At 36.4% G+C, this 17,500-nt stretch overlaps 2 protein-coding genes across 3 annotated transcripts in view; one reads left to right on the top strand and one right to left on the bottom strand.

The window, feature by feature from the left end:
• Window positions 1-17,500, top strand: part of alpha-Man-IIb (alpha-Mannosidase class II b) — a 1,038,654-nt gene that overhangs the window by 183,970 nt on the left and 837,184 nt on the right. The window lies entirely within an intron of this gene.
• On the bottom strand, window positions 12,307-12,918 carry LOC136832366 (periaxin-like). The gene has a single exon (XM_067093276.1). The coding sequence runs from the start codon at window positions 12,916-12,918 to the stop codon at window positions 12,307-12,309; it is 612 nt and encodes a 203-aa protein (XP_066949377.1).

Genomic DNA, 17,500 nt, shown 5'->3' on the forward strand with positions numbered 1-17,500 from the left:
AAACTGGCAGTAAAAAAAAAATGAATCTGGATAGTAATGTTAAAAAATGCAAGATAAAGTAAGTGAGAAAATAATGATATTGAATCACTACAGCAAATCATAAACATAAATATGAAAAATAGTAACAATAATTACTCTGGGCCTGAGATAGTTAAAGCTATGTGGTAGTTCGTCCCAGTTGCATTTGCATAGAAAAAGAAATTCAAAGCCACGAATGCCGCAGGTAAGTCCAAAACCAGAGGGGAAAAGGGGCATCCCCCATTGCCACTGCAGGAAACAATTTAAAAATTGCAACATTACTGTACAGCATTTTCATTTTGTTACCAATTCGTTCTGTTTAGAAACATTATTATGGATACAAGGAGTTTGAAGCTTATTTTATGGTAATTATAGAAAGATGTTTGATATTTTTTTATGGTACCTTAGTATGAAGTATTGTAGAGCCGATAATATTATTAGTGTCTTAGAATTGGCCGTGGTCTTCTGCCTTGTGCTATTATGTAATAATATTCTCAGAGTATTATCTGCATAATTTTTGTGTGTGTGAAGATTCTAACTGTGTGCCTCCGAACCCTTTTCCAAAAAATCTGTGTCGTAACAATTTGTAAAATTCTGTGTCGTAATATTTGTAAAATTCTCTTTGGTAAAATTTTTAAAATTCAGTTTCGTAAAATGTGTAAAATTGTGTCGTTAGATTTGTAAAATCCTGTGTCGTAAGATGTGTAAAATTCTGTTTCGTAAAATTTGTAAAATTCTATGTCGTAAAATTTGTAAAATTCTATGTCGTAAAATTTGTAAAATTCTATGTCGTAAAGTTCGTAAAATTCTATGTCGTAAAATTTGTAAAATTCTGTCGTAAAGTTTGTAAAATTCTGTCGTAAAATTTGTAAAATTCTGTGTCGTCAAATGTGTAAAATTCTGCTCCGTAAAATTTGTAAAATTCCGTAGTAAAATGAGTAAAATTGTGTCGTAAACGTTTTAAAACGTTGTTTCGTAAAAATCTCCACCTGGATCTTGAAAGCAATTTATAAAAGGCGAGATTCGGCGCATCAGGCCGAACGATGCGCCGATTTTTTATCCGCTCAGGCGCAGGCGGATCATCTTCGTACGACTTTCTCACACGACTTACTTTTGCGTTGAAATCAGTGAGGTTGTCCGCACTATACCTTCCGGTTATCGTTCGTCTTACGTGGGACTCGGATACGTTTGGAAAAAATTTTTGCCGGAAGAAAAATATACACAAGACGGCAAAGAATTCTAACGTGTTCTCTAGATCTTGTGTATTAGTATTATTATTATTATTATTATTATTATTATTATTATTATTATTATTATTATTATTATTATTATTTTATTTTATTTTTTTGTGGTGGTTTTTATAGTGTGGGGTTCCGGGTTGCATCCTGCCTCCATTAGGAGTCCATCGCTTTTCTCACTGTGCGCACTGTGTCTAGTAGCACACTCTTCTCCACGAGTCCTGGAGCTACTTCGGCATCTAGTTTTATTATTATTATTATTATTATTATTATTATTATTATTATTATTATTATTTATTCAGAATATGAACCCTATTCTATTGGAACACGCCCACAAGGGCACTGACTTGAAATTCAAGCTTCCAAAGCATAGGGTATTCGCTTGAAATAAGTAGCAGAAGATCATAGGAAATACGGAGAGAAGAGATCAGTTATTAGAAAAGAAAAAAAAAAATAAATGAACAAATTCATAAATAAATAGATAAAAATGTAAGTAGATTATGAAGATAGAAGGAGAATTGTTTGAAGGTAGTATTACTTGCATCGTCACTGAACTTTTAAGGTTCCAGTTGCCCATCATCCTCAGGAAGACGGTTCCGCAGTCCAACGGCGTGATGAATAAAGGACCCCTGGAACTGCGCATGGGGAAGACGAATTGTAAACGGAACAGATAGCAGGCACAGCCTGTACGAACGCAAGGCGCATCAATCTGAACTGTACAGGGAATGAAATTCGTGTATTCAGTAGTAGAACTGGAAGAAAAACTGAACGACAGCAGAGATTGGCCGGAATGCAACATGCCAAAATCGCATTTGATCATTATATTTCTTATTTTCTCTAAAAGTTTCAAATAGCATTGAGTCTGTAGTTGAGAATAATGTGGGTTATAATCTCCCTCACATTGTTTACATGAAGACCTGGTTGTATCAAATTATAAGGTTGCCCAGTCCCGTCGGCCTCCGGAATTGAAAATATAAATATGGTGATAAGATCCATTCTCCAGTTTCTCTTAGTCATCAAGGAAAGGCCACGATATGAAGTCATTTTGATATACACCCCTTCAACTTTCGCGTAGTAAATAAAGTCTCTTGAGAGAGAGAGAGAGTATCCCATTGGAATTGTAAGAAATCATTAAAGACGAGAGGATCTTACCCTTTTAAACTCCCGAGAACCGGAAATCCAAGCGTGAAGGTCGAGGGTCAACGTGGTGGAAATTCATCTTTGGAGTTAACAAATAAATAGATCTTGTGGGTCTGTGTAATTGCAGACAAAACTGAAGAAAAGTTCCCAATTTGAGCTGCAATCACCGGCAGAAATAAACAGAAACGCCCAGCTCCGATTGCCTACAGAAATTGGCAAATGCGGTCATAGTGAGCTGTAATTATTTTGGACCCGAAATTAGACACGAATTAGCGAACACCTGTGCTTCCATGCGGGGCAAATGAGAGATGCGAACGCAGGCACGGTCAAGAACGACGATCGGATTTTAGGAGAAATTGCAGGTTGTAAACATACAGTAAATTGTAGGTGACAGAGGAAAGACATGTATTCAAGGCCATGAAGGTAGTTTGATAACTGAACGCTGGAGGAAGCGTTGGCTTTGAATCTAGATTTGGTTTGGCCAGAGCCCTTATATAGTCAAGTGGCTGAAGATATATTTTGCTACATGTAGGCTAAGCTAAGGTAATTTGGGAAAATGTTGACTCCGTGAGGGCTGATTGACGAGATTCGAGCGAAAAGGTCACTCGTTGAAGGATAACTGATGAAGATTGAGTTGATTATAGAATTTAGGCCAAAGGCCAAGCACTGGGACCCATGAGGTCACTCAGCGCTGAAACGGAAATTGACAGTAAAAGGTTTGAAAGGTGTAACAGGAGGAAAACCTCAAAGCAGTTGTACTATGAATCTATTGTTAGGAGAGGGTGGAAATATGGCGGAAGAAAGTGAATTTGAAAAGAGGTACAATAAAAGGAACGAAAGGGGTTGCAGCTAGGGGCCGAAGGGACGCTTAGAAGAATCTTAAGTAATGCCTACAGTGCACCGCATGAGGTGCACTGACGATAAGTGGTGAGATTCAAGCGTTGGTATTGTGGTGTCGCTTCGTTTAAGCTGAAAGACTAGATTAGATCAGTTGTTCTTTTTGTGAACTCACTGATAAGATATCAGTAGTAGGGTTACTAATTGATGAGATTGGGCATTTTTGTTCTATGATCGGTGAGATAAGGGCACCCAGTTTTCTGTTGTAGGGTAACTGGTGCGTCGATGAAACTGTTCAATCAGGTTTTTGGCAAGTTTCGTTTTTTTTTATGAAGAAGTGATATGCTTATATGCAGGTAATTTGTGTGTATATATATATATATATATATATATATATATATATATATATATATATATATATATATATATATATATATATATATGTTGTGTCATGGGTAAATGCTTTTGATCAAGATTAGCATATTTTTATATTTTGCAAATGTTTTCTGCTTGGCGTACGTGGTCCCTATATATATACATATATATATATATATATATATATATATATATATATATATATATATATATATATATATATATATATATAATTATATATATATAATTTATATATATAAATATATATATATGTGTGTGTTTTATTTGGTTCAGAATACACGGTAATCACTAGGTCTGTCAATGAATGATCAGAATGCATGATCATGTTTTCTCTTGGAATTTTTCTTTATTTCAAATGGAGAATTATAGAACTTCCTTCTCCTTTAAGGATTTTTATTTCGCTTGCCTTCGGGTTATTCTCTCCAAAATGTTGCAGGGAGTTGTATGAACATAGTTGGTAAATAAAGTTGGTAATTAAGTTTTTATATCGTAGAACCTTTAATGTTTAGGTCCTAAATTGTGTTTTATATCGTGGAACTTATTATTGTTACAGTTGTTAAAACCTTTGGAAGGGAAAATTTCCAGGATATTGTTTAAATCTTGCTTTTCCTGTTCAGACTTCATGAATTTTGTTTTCTAAATACCAATACGCACTAGAGAGAGAGAGAGAGAGAGAGAGAGAGAGAGAGAGAGAGAGTAGTTTTAACTAGCAATAACTCACAAGTATCACTGCTCTTTGTTGCATGCCTTCACCCTTTAAGGGCCCTCTCTCTCTCTCTCTCTCTCTCTCTCTCTCTCTCTCTCTCTCTCTCTCTCTCTCTGTCTCATATATGAAGTCTCCGCCATAGCCAAAGGGAGAAGCAAAGTTCAGGAGGTGAGCCTAACTATCTCTGTTGTTTCCATTTATCTCGTGAGGGAGAGAGAGAGAGAGAGAGAGAGAGAGAGAGAGAGAGAGAGAGAGAGAGAGAGGCAGTTGCCGGGTTCTCAGACTTACCTGTCTCCAGGCAATAGAAGCGTCTCTCTCTCTCTCTCTCTCTCTCTCTCTCTCTCTCTCTCTCTCTCTACAGGTCAGATGCCTCCCAGGTCAACGAAGTTTGTGTGTAACTAGAAGGCAAAGTTAATGGGGTTTTTATTTGGCCTCACCTTAGGAGTTCGGGTTTTTTTAATAGTGATTTTGTATATAGAGCTTGTTTCATCATATTCTACGGGTAATCGTACGTAAAGCTAAAAAAAAAAAAAAAAAAAAAATCCGTACGCGTGAAGCTGTTGATTAGGGAAGCTTCGTTTAATAGCAATTTTGTATTTGGGCTTAGTTTGACCATATTCCAATCCTAATCGGACATAGAGTTGCAAAAAAATATATGTACGTGTGAAGCTATTAATGAGGAGAGCTTAGTTTTTCGTAATGCACTAATTCAAAGTTTATTTTTCCAGTGCAAGTTTACCGAGCATAAAACTGTAAGAAATACACCAATTCGTATGTTTACATTCCCTCGTCAGGAAGGCGATAAGGAAAAATATATTCCTTTACGGAGTAAAACTACACCACCAAGTGTCTTTGTGATCGCAAGGTTTTAGAATATTCTATTAACCACAAATGTTTTTCCGATCAAGATTCTCAGTGTAGGATGTCGCTGGCGGAGAGAAAGGTAACCTATATAAATACTTTAGCCTCTCAGGAGCCTCCGATATTCCCTCTTACAACCTAACACCTTTAGAATTCTTTGGAAATTATACACTCACTGCCCTTAGAATTGTGGGAAGTTTGTGGGCGAGCGGCCCAGAATTCCTAGGGAAATTGTTTGACTATTCGGTATTGCTGGAAATTTGTCGTTGAATGTCCTTGAGAATTTACCCTAGAGCACCCTTAAAATTCTCTGGAAACGTCGAAATTATCGTGGACTTCCCTTAAAATTCCCGGGAAACTTGTCGAATTTACCGTGCGATATTCTTGGAATATTTATCGAATTCATCATGGACTACTTTTTAAAACCCCGGGAAACGTCGAATTTATCATGGACTACCCTTAAAATTGTCAGGAAATTTGTCGAATTTATCGTTGACTACCCTTTAAATTCTTGGGAAACTTGTCGAATTTACTGCGGGAATTTATAGTCGAATACCCATAGAATTCCTAATTCTTGGGATGTTTGTCTTCGAAGGCCTTAGAAGTCTTGCGGAATCTGTCATCGAATTTTTCTTAGAATTGATGGTAAAATTTTCATTGAATATCCTTAGAATTCCTGAGAAATTTTACAAGGAATGCCTGTAGAATTCCTAGGGAATTAGTTGAAGACCTTAACAAATCCGGGAAATGTTCTTCATATGATTGAAACTGCCGTGTTTTCTGTGGACAAGGTCGCTGAATAATGCATTGTGACATTTTTCTCTCTCTCTCTCTCTCTCTCTCTCTCTCTCTCTCTCTCTCTCTCTCTCTCTCTCTCTCTCTCTCTCTCTCAGTAAAGGCTGGAAGCGGCTAAGATCTCTCAGGGTTTCAGAAGGTGTTGTTTATTTCAGAGTTTTCGTTGTACATCCGTGTGAGAAACAAGAGCTGTTCAAGTTTGAATGATTGAAAAGCTGTAAGAAGACAAATCTGAACGCCTAAGTTTAGAGATCAGGATGGCAGTGGTATAGTTCTAGAGTTTTAAGTCAGTCGACGCGTTTGTTTCCAGCAGTGTATTTCGCCATGTATGTTATCAGTAGACCTCGTATTGTTTCTTGAATAGTTGGGTGAGTAGAACTCGTATCGTTTCTAGAGTATTTGGTTGAGGATAACTCGGTCGTTTCTTGGGTATTTGGTTGAGTAGTACTCGTATCGTTTCTTGAGTATTTGGTTGAGGGTAACTCGATCGTTTCTTGAGTATTTGGTTGAGTAGAACTCTTATCGTTTCTTGAATATTTGGTTGAGGGTAACTCGAGCGTTTCTTGAGTATTTGGTTGAGTAGAACTCGTATCGTTTCTTGAATATTTGGTTGAGGATAACTCGATCGTTTCTTGAGTATTTGGTTGAGTAGAACTCGTATCGTTTCTTGAATAGTTGGTTGAGTAAAACCCGTATAGTTTCTTGAATATCTGGTTGAGTAAAACTCTTTTCGTTTCTTGAATATTTGGTTGGGTAGAAACCGTATCGTTTCTTGAATATTTGGTTGAGTTGATCTCGTATCGTTTCAGCTCACTGGTGAAGCGAGTAACATAACCACTAGATCAGAGCAACACCTGACAATTCCTCGGGTAATGCTGTTGCTGCATTTGATGACGTGTTAATTTACCTCTTTCCAGTTCCAGAAGTGAACAGTTTTCAAACTCACGAACCTTCCAAACCTTCCATGGAATGTTGATGTTCAAAGGTTAATTTAAGAAATTCGTGTCGAGAGAAAAAAAATGAATTATCTGAGTCTCATTGAAATTCTCAGCAGGACAGCGCATTAAAATTTGTTTGACCGAGAGGAAAAATGGATGAATGTTTCCTACATTGTCATGCAGTTCTGGATATCCGGTACTTTCCGTCATTTGAAAGTTAAAAGCAAAAATAAAAAAAGGAGTTGAAGCGGAGGTGATGTGTGGTAATTAAGTGTAATTTGGAAGTGGTTCCGTTTTGATAAACTTTTCCTTGTTATTTCTTATGCGTCGATGTTCAGGTTTGATACAAAGCTTCTTTTAGGAAAAAATATTTTTCAAGTTTTATGTGGAATCAGATTTTTTCCCCACGAATGCTTTAGTGTTTTTTTAAGAGAAAACATATTTCATAATTTATTTTGCGTGAAAGCAGAGTTCTTTTTTTTTTATAGAGGGAACGAAATTTATTTCTTTGCGATTGTAAGCCCTTAGCATAGCTCCTGTCACGTACCCCCAAGTACGAGAGAACGTATGCTGCGTATTTCATTCTGCACGCGAAGCTGTAGGAGTTTTTATTTTCACTTTCAGGGAGACCCCTTTCACCTTTTCTCAGTCTCAAACAACAACATTCCGTCTTCTTCGGCCATATTCTTTAGAAAATGCTAAGCTTGTCGTGATAGTTTTAATAAGTTATACTAAAGTTCGGTTAATCCTAAACCCGAGAAAAGGAGAGGGTTTCAACGCAAGTTCTACGATCTTGTCTTGGAAAATACCATTTATTAGTGGAACTTTCAACATATTTTAGTCATACGGTGCAAAAAGAGTTCGCTTGAACAACTTCTAAGCCGCTGCTACTTTGAGATAATCCATTTTTCAAGGTCGTGTTGCTTGAAGGAAGTATACCGATACTTTCAGTAATAACTGCCACGTACCATGTAAAGCATTGATGTAAGTATTGGGGCTGGCGAGGTTAAAGCACTCTGTGATAGTTTGTTTCCTTGTTTTGAAGCGTCCTGATATACCTGATGATTCAAAGGATTTGTGTTTAATCAGGCAGACATTTGCGCTTGTAAGTATATTAATTATACATTGCACGTTCCGTTTGTCAGTACCATACACGTGCATTAATCGGCTATTATATATATATATATATTTATTATATATATATATATATATATATATATATATATATATATATATATATATTATATATATATATATATATATATATATATATATATATATATATATATATATATATATATATATATATATATATATATATATATATATATATATATACATATATATGTATATAAGTATATATATATATATATATATATATATATATATATATATATATATATATATATATATATATATATATATATATAGCTTATTCAGTAGATTTATAGATCGGTAGATAGAAGTGATATGAAAAGCAAATTTTCAGTTTCGTCGTAAAGTACTTCCAGTAGCTTATTGCAATGTTCTCTATGGTTTTTGTCTAAAACAAGAAGGAATGGTTGCAGGAAAAATTAACCCTCAGGTTAAGATGTAAAACATGTATCACAAGATTCATGGAGAATATGGGTCTGAATTGTGATAATCTCTCTCTCTCTCTCTCTCTCTCTCTCTCTCTCTCTCTCTCTCTCTCTCTCTCTCCCGGAACTTTGCTGCGTGATTAAGAAAGAAAACTCAAAACACGTTAGGTTGTAAGAGAATAACTCTCTCTCTCTCTCTCTCTCTCTCTCTCTCTCTCTCTCTCTCTCTCTCTCTCTCTCTCTCTCTTTGTCCCGGAACTTTGCTGCGTGATTAAGAATGAAAACTCAAAACATGTTTGGTTGTAAGAGAATAACTCTCTCTCTCTCTCTCTCTCTCTCTCTCTCTCTCTCTCTCTCTCTCTCTCTCTCTCTCTCTCTCTCTCTGGCGTGGCACGGAAACAACAATATTTATTTGGAAAGGAAATGTATAAATATAAAAGTGGAAATTCGCGTGCCCAGGTTGAGTTATGATCTCTGTCAACTTTGCTCCACGAATTTATTCTCGAGGTGCGCACGAGATTCCGGAAGCAGCAGCCAGAATTTTATTACTCTGAACACCTACTGTACATACGTGCCTTCTCTTGATTTCTTATTTTTATTTCACTCATTTGCTGGTGTACGTTTCGCTTGGTTTTTTGATGGACGTTATGTATATATAATTTGTGTATATATATATATATACTCGTATATATATACATATACACTTTCAATACACCGTCTAATAGTCATAAAATTTCAACTTATAGCCAATATTATTAATTATATGTATTTCGTCATCAGTGCATTCAAGGATATGTTATATATATATATATATATATATATATATATATATATATATATATATATATATATATATATATATATATATATTTACATATATTATATATTATATATGTGTGTATATATATAATGTCTGTCTGCCTGTCTGTGTTTATCTGCCTGTGTGAGAGAGAAAAATAGAGAGAGTATGTTTTATTTACACAAAATTTTTCAAAGCCTTTATTTTGTCGTGTTATCATGCTCTTATTCAACTCTTAATCTTAAAAAGTTCCTTCTCATCCTAAATCTTGAGACACCGTTTACGTCTGCATAGAGATAAACAAACAACTCCTGCGTTTGGCATTACTGTTGGTATTTGCCGAATGTACTTTACTTAGAATTATGAGCGCTCGGTACATGCTGGAAGTGGCTTGCTTCATCTGGTAATTAATCCTTTATACACAAGGCGCGCGAATGGGCTTGGAAAATAAGCTTCTCTCATACGGAGTCAATGTTGCACTGCGCAGCGTGGAACTGTTATGTCGTGTGACATAGGAACCGTGAAACGTTTCCCAGCCATTTTCTTTATTAGGTGATACTTGGATGAGTTGCAAAAGGCTTCTGGGTAGGAACAGAATGTTTTATGTTTTGTTTTACTCTTTGTATTTGTGACGTCTCACGTGCTTTTGTTGTTTGTCAGTAATAATAATAATAATATAATAATAATAATAATAATAATAATAATAATAATATGTATGTAGTTATATATATATGTATATATATATTCCCACATATATAAATATATTTATATATAAATAATGTATATATATAACATAAAAGTAAATGGCTGTTTGTATAAGGTATTATTATTATTATGATTATTATTATTATTATTATTATTATTATTATTATTACCATTCCTACCCCTAGAGTGCCATCAACATGCCAATCAAAATTCCCTAGAATTTCTTGGCTCTGGTCTCATGTGACCCATCACCGCTCTCATAAAACCCCTATAATGTATGATTGCAAGACGTTTTATTCTTCTCCTCTTTTCAGCCAGGTATGGGACCCCCACGTGTATATCAATTTTCATGACAGTATTCTCTTTGCCGTCAGTATTAAAAGAAAAAGAAAAAAAAAAAGAAACATCATATATAGATGGCATTGAAGATCGTGGGATTTCTCCAAAGAGACGAAAAGCTCCTTTGTAAACAAGATCTGATTAGCCTCTTTCTACCAGGCGGAATTATGCCCGGAGAAGACCCGCTCTATATATGTGTTTTTTCTCCATTTCCTTTGACCAAGATTTCCCCACGTCTCCCTCGGGATGGTATTCACTGTATTACTTTTCCGTCTGAAGGAAATCTCTCTCTCTCTCTCTCTCTCTCTCTCTCTCTCTCTCTCTCTCTCTCTCTCTCTCTCTCTGCATAACCACCCTTCCCTCTCTTTCCCCATTTTCTCTTTCCATATGCTTAAATCCCCCTCTCTCTCTCTCTCTCTCTCTCTCTCTCTCTCTCTCTCTCTCTCTCTCTCTCTCTCTCTCTATATATATATATATATATATATATATATAAATATATATATATATATATATATATATATATATAAAATATATATATATATATATATATATATAAAATATATATATATATATATATATATATATATATATAAAATATATATATATATATATATATATATATATATATATATATATATATATATGTTTAACCACCCTTTCTTCTCTTTCCCCATTTTTCTCTTTCCATATGCTTATATCCTCTCTCTCTCTCTCTCTCTCTCTCTCTCTCTCTCTCTCTCTCTCTCTCTTCCCCGTTTTTCTCTTCCCATATGCTTTAATCCCCACTCCCCCTTCCCACCCCCCCCCTCACTCTCTCTATTTTGTCCCCGAGGCCGAACACCGTGGAAAAAATGCCATATGGCCACGCTGTCTCCTTGTTATTGTAGTTATTATAATCCTGTCATCGCGTGTCGTGTATGTTCGTTCAACATACATGTATTGGTTGGTGTGTGTGTGTGTGTGTACCCTTACACATGAATACAAGCAAATAATCGTTTATCAGTGGCGTCTATATTTCGTTTATTTATCAGTACGGCTGTTGCTTAATTTGTTTTTTTTTTTTTGCTGTCGTATACTTTGTGTGATATTAGTATTTGTTTCGGTATTAGTGCCCAGATTGGTTAGATAGCTAACTTACACGCGATTTTTTTATTCACGCTTTCGTGTTTTCTTAGATGTGTGTATATATATATACACACATATATATATATATATATATATATATATATATATATATATATATATATATATATATATATATAATGTGTGTGGGTACGCATGTTAAATTTTTGCTTTTACGATAGTTTAAGTATTTACTTTGTATGTGATTTTGTTAAAGATCGTGCTTGAAGTATATACTTTCTCTCTCTCTCTCTCTCTCTCTCTCTCTCTCTCTCTCTCTCTCTCTCTCTCTCTCTCTCTCTCTCTCTGTAAGAGGATATTGCGAGAGGAACAATATGTCTTGTCCCCTAAAACTTTCTCTTCCAACCTCGGTAAATTTTTTGAATGTAAGATGTAATATAAAGTTTTCACAGAGAGAGAGAGAGAGAGAGAGAGAGAGAGAGAGAGAGAGAGAGAGAGAGAGAGACTGGTTGCTTCTATATGCTGGCATGCCTTGTAGTTTTGTGACATATTTTGTTATTTTATTTGTTGAAGTGGAGCACACTAAGTTGAACAATTCATTTGCTTAACAGACTTCCAGGGAAAAGATTGTTTATATGCGAAGTGAAGAAACAGAGGGAAGAGAATAACTGAAAATTATAAATTAATGTACATGAATATAGTTATAAATCATTAGACAGACGTACAGTAAGGTAAATTATCAAGTGGACTTTTCTGGTATCCAGTCTAAACCCTGAGTTGATCAAATTGTGGTTTACAATGGCAAACATTATTAGCAAAAGTTTTTTTTTTTTTCTGTGTTTAATATTGCTGTATTTTTGTGTTGCATTGTTTATTCAGAGTAATTTGACTTAGAATGTTGCCTGCACGCTGGAATTTCCTTCATGGTTATAGATGGAACTGGAATTTCCTTCATGGTTATAGGTGGAACTGGAATTTCCTTCATGGTTATAGATGGAACTGGAATTTCCGTCATGGTTATAGATGGAACTGGAATTTCCTTCATGGTTATAGATGGAACTGGAATTTCCTTCATGATTATAGATGGAACTGGTTTCATAGATGGAACTGGAATTTCCTTCATGGTTATAGATGGAACTGGAATTTCCTTCATGGTTATAGGTGGAACTGGAATTTCCTTCATGGTTATAGGTGGAACTGGAATTTCCTTCATGGTTATAGATGGAACTGGAATTTCCTTCATGGTCATAGATGGAACCGGAATTTCCTTCATGGTCATAGATGGAACTGAAATTTCCTTGTTGGTCATAGATGGAACCGGAATTTCCTTCATGGTCATAGATGGAACTGGAATTTCCTTCATGGTCATAGATGGAACTGGAATTTCATTCATGGCCATAGATGGAATTGGAATTTCTTTCATGGTTATAGATGGATCTGGAATTTCCTTCATGGTTATAGATGGGACTGGAATTTCCTTCATGGTTATAGATGGATATGCCGTGTTAAATATATCTTACCAGAGGTTTTAGAAATTCATATGTAAAAATAGCCCTATTTCCCAGGGTTCCAAGGACTTGCATTTGATGCATAGAGCTTATATCTGGTCTTCATTCTATTGACGATGCAGGTTGGTTGGTAAGGTACTTGGAGGATAGAGAATGTTTGCTTAAGGAGAGAGAGAGAGAGAGAGAGAGAGAGAGAGAGAGAGAGAGAGAGAGAGAGAGAGAGAGAGAGAGAGACTGCACACTGTGAGCAAAAGGGCTGGATCACCCCACCTTTGACTTTTACACTCAGTACAGTATTATTCTTTTATTATTTTACAAATTGGACAAGAACTTTTATTTTAAGGTCAAAGCTTATTCATTCCGTGCTCATTAAGCTTCTCGTCTTATTTTTTACACTTTTGTTGATTTTTGCCTGTCTGTTATTGATTGGTTGTTCGCTCCGTTTTTACAATTTCTGACAATAATAATAATAATAATAATAATAATAATAATAATAATAATAATAATAATAATAATAATAATAATAATAATAAATGTAACACAAATGATGGACTGTACTTCATCTGGTCAGGCAAATACCACAAAGGTGAATATGGGTTTAAGATCGAGGTTTGTGAGGTGACATTTATAGTTTCAGTAATTTGGAGTTTCATTTTAAAAATAAATGACCATTTTCAAAATATATGTTTAGGAAGGTGTGAAACTGGTAACTTCCTCCCAGTTTTGCACCTATGGATTTCTCCGAACAAATATTATAAGTACAGTATACTTATTATTCACACTCCAATTCCTTTATTTTCGCCACAGAAAAAAAAATAGGAAGAGCATAAAAGTGGTTGATCTAGATTTGTTGCCACCTAAAATGTTAACATTAAAAATATAAGCAGAATTTATAATGCTGGCGATGAGGATTGATGAACACGACGAGTTATCAAGGTTTTATTGTTGGTGCAGCGTCCCCTCGACCCCTAGCTGCAACCTCTTTCATTCCTTTTACTGTACATCCGTTCATATTCTCTTTCTTCCATCTGACTTTTCACTCTCTTTAACAGTTTTTCCATATTGCAGCTAACAGGTTGTCACCTTGTTACACCTTTCAGACCTTACTGCCAGTTTCCCTTTCAGCTCTGACTGACCTCATAGGTCCCAGGGCTCGGACGTTAGCCCAAATTCTATATTCTATTCTAATCTATTATATTTGTTGTCAGTTGAATCTGCAAAGATGAAGGATTATGACGTTTCTGGCGGACATTTAAAGGTCGGAATTAATTGGAATGTCGTACTTTGTTTGCTGCCAGGCGTCATTATGACCCATTATACATCTAAATCAGCGTGCAGAAAGATATACTTTATTCCAGGCTTCATGTGAGTAATTTTGCATTGCCCCTTCCCCCTCCCCCCAAAAAAGAGAAAAAATTGCAAAAGAATAAATCAGCTGAAATGGAGAGATGTGCTTTGAGGAGCAGCAGTGAAGGAAGAGTTGAGAAGGACCCTTCATTCCATTAGCAGTAGGAGGAGGAGGAATGGAAGCAGTAGAGGAGGGGGTGGGGAATGAAGGGTGAGAATAGGGAGAAGGGGAGTGAGGTAATGGGTAGGAGAGGTGCAGGTAGGGAGGGTGTGAATAGGGGATTGGGTAGGGGAGGAGGAGGAGGAGGAGGAGGAAGGGGGTGAATGAAGGGTGAGAATAGGGGGGAGGGGAGTGAGGAAATGGGTAGGAGAGGTGCAGGGCGGGATGGTGTGAATAGGAGATTGGGAAGGGGAGGAGGAGGAGGGGGAGGGGGAGGGGGAGAGGGGTCTTGGCAGAAATTATTTTTCCTCGGCTACCCATTTCTGCCTAATGGAGTTTAGGTGCTGCCCATCATGTTTGATTGTTGCCATTGAGTTTAATAGAGTGCATAAGTTCACGGGCAAATGCTCTCGCTGCCATTTCGGCAAAGGGGTGTAACGATGCGCCGTGACAGCTAGATTCACGGGCGACTCCAAAAAACGAGGATAAGGGAGTCATAAAAAGAAATAAAAAAGAGAGAAAAATGGCTTCAAGATCGATGCTGGGAAGGAAGTCGTTGCCATTACGTTCTGGTTGTTATTGAATCTTCTCTTTTTCTCTTTATTTTGTTTTGTGTGTATGTATGTATGTATGTATGTATGTATGTACAGTATATACCCAGATTTTGGCCTTTCCCTCTTGCAAGTAAGTTGCTTCCCTTCCTCTCCCCCCACCGTCTCTCTCTCTCTCTCTCTCTCTCTCTCTCTCTCTCTCTCTCTCTCTCTCTCTCCTTCTTCTTCTTCTTTCTCTTAGCGATAGGGCGCCTTTGAAAAAGTTTACAAACATGAACTCTCTCTCTCTCTCTCTCTCTCTCTCTCTCTCTCTCTCTCTCTCTCTCTCTCTCTCTCTTCTTTCTTCTTCTTCTTCTTCTTCTTCTTCTTAGAGACAGGGCACCTTTGAAAAGTTTACAAACATGAACTCTCTCTCTCTCTCTCTCTCTCTCTCTCTCTCTCTCTCTCTCTCTCTCTCTCTCTCTCTCTCCTTACTTCCCTTCCTTCCGGTCCCCTCTCTTCCTCCGCTTCTCTTCGTCTGTTTAGATTTCACGGTGATCGCCTTTCCACCTGTTTCTCCCCATTCCGTAAAGATGCTCCTTCTCGCCCTTCCTTTGTTTTTCCCTTTCGTTCCTTTTGTGTTCTCTCTTTTCGCTGTTTATTTGTTGGTTTTTATTCGCTGTCCCCAGGCGTTTCCTTGCCACTTTTTATATCCTTTTTCCCTGGAGTCTTAATTCGCTTTGTTTTGTCGATTCTTTTCTCTCTCTATTTTTCTGTTCGTACTGCACCCGTTAAGACCGGGGAAAAAAATATAAGCTTTTGAATGCGGAGGAAAGTAAAGGGGTCTTATTATGGAAGAAATACAGTATTACAGTCATTATTATTATTATTATTATTATTAAATGAACCTTCATTTGGGATACAATTTATTATTATTATTATTATTATTATTATTATTATTATTATTATTATATGAACCTTCATTTGGGATACAGTTTATTGTTATTATTATTATTATTATTATTAAATATTATTTGGGATACAATATTATTATTATTATTATTATTATTATTATTATTACTAAGTGAACCTTCATTTGCATCAAGCAAAGAGAGAAAATACTGAAAAGGAACGCAAGAGTGAATAATTAATAAATTGCTAATCTTTAATAAACTTGAACAAATGCCAAACAACAACACACACACACACACACACACACACACACACACACACACACACACACACACACACACACACACCCAACTCGTATCAGTAGCCATGTCTCAAAGTAGTAATGCACCATATCTTGTACTTGAGAATCCCAGAATCTCACCCTCAACAACAATGGCAGCTGAACAACGCCACATACGTACGGCAGAGGGAATGAATGCCCTCCCTCTCTTCATTAACTATTCACTGTATACCAGGTCGTTCTTGTTAAGTCGGAAATGGGAGATGATGAGGAATCTGCCTCCGAGTTCTTTCGGGTGGACTGCTGTGTGTGTGTTTTTTTTGGTCCGCCCCCACCTGATGAGAGATACCTGCGGCCTTGTGACTGCTTGCCAATATCGCTGCTCGCTTCATTGCCTTCCGGACGGCCACGACAACATTCTCTCTCTCTCTCTCTCTCTCTCTCTCTCTCTCTCTCTCTCTCTCTCTCTCTCTCTCTCTCTCTCTTCTTCTTCTTCTTTTTAGAAAGAGAAAGTTTTGAAAGATTACAAACATGAAATCTCTCTCTCTTTCTCTATTTCTCTCTCTCTCTCCTTCTTCTTCTCTCTTCTTCTTTTTAGAAAGAGAAAGTTTTGAAAGATTACAAACATGAAATTCTCTCTCTCTCTCTCTCTCTCTCTCTCTCTCTCTCTCTCTCTCTCTCTCTCTCTTCTTTCTTCTTCTTTTTAGAAAGAGAAAGTTTTGAAAGATTACAAACATGAAATTCTCTCTCTCTCTCTCTCTTCTTCTTCTTCTTAGAAAGAGGAAGTTTTGAAAGATTACAAACATGAAATCTCTCTCTCTCTCTCTCTCTCTCTCTCTCTCTCTCTCTCTCTCTCTCTCTCTCTCTCTCTCTCTCTCTCACTTCTTCTTCTTCTTCTTCTTCTTCTTCTTAGAAATAGGAAGTTTTGAAGATTGCAGGAACAGGTTGCGTTTGAAAGACCAGAAACACGAATTTGTTTATGTCGAACCTTTTTTTTATTCGCAGCATTGGCATAAATATGTAGCGCGTGTTCCCTAAACTTTGGGGCTAGATAAAGTTGAAGGAGTTGGAAAGCCAGTTGGGAAGAGACCTGCAAAAGGAATGGATGAAGAGGAAAATATGGAAATCCGTTTTTAAGTGTTTAATACTGTTCTTCTTCTGTTTTTTGTTTTGTTAAGTTTTGTATTTTGGCGTTCTTAGTACATGTGGACATTTACTCCTTAATGTAGTTGGATTCACATGAATGTGCATGCAATCTGAAGAGTAATGAATATAAAAATGACGAGTCTAATACCACTGTCTTGTTTAGATTGCTGCTCCCTTGATTG

This window comes from Macrobrachium rosenbergii, chromosome 49 (assembly GCF_040412425.1).
Source record: "Macrobrachium rosenbergii isolate ZJJX-2024 chromosome 49, ASM4041242v1, whole genome shotgun sequence".
Classification (NCBI taxonomy): domain Eukaryota; kingdom Metazoa; phylum Arthropoda; class Malacostraca; order Decapoda; family Palaemonidae; genus Macrobrachium; species Macrobrachium rosenbergii.

Excerpts from the sequence above, each read along its gene's own strand:
- LOC136832366 (XM_067093276.1), bottom strand. The coding sequence starts at position 12,918 with ATGAAGGAAATTCCAGTCCCATCTATAACCATGAAGGAAATTCCAGAT.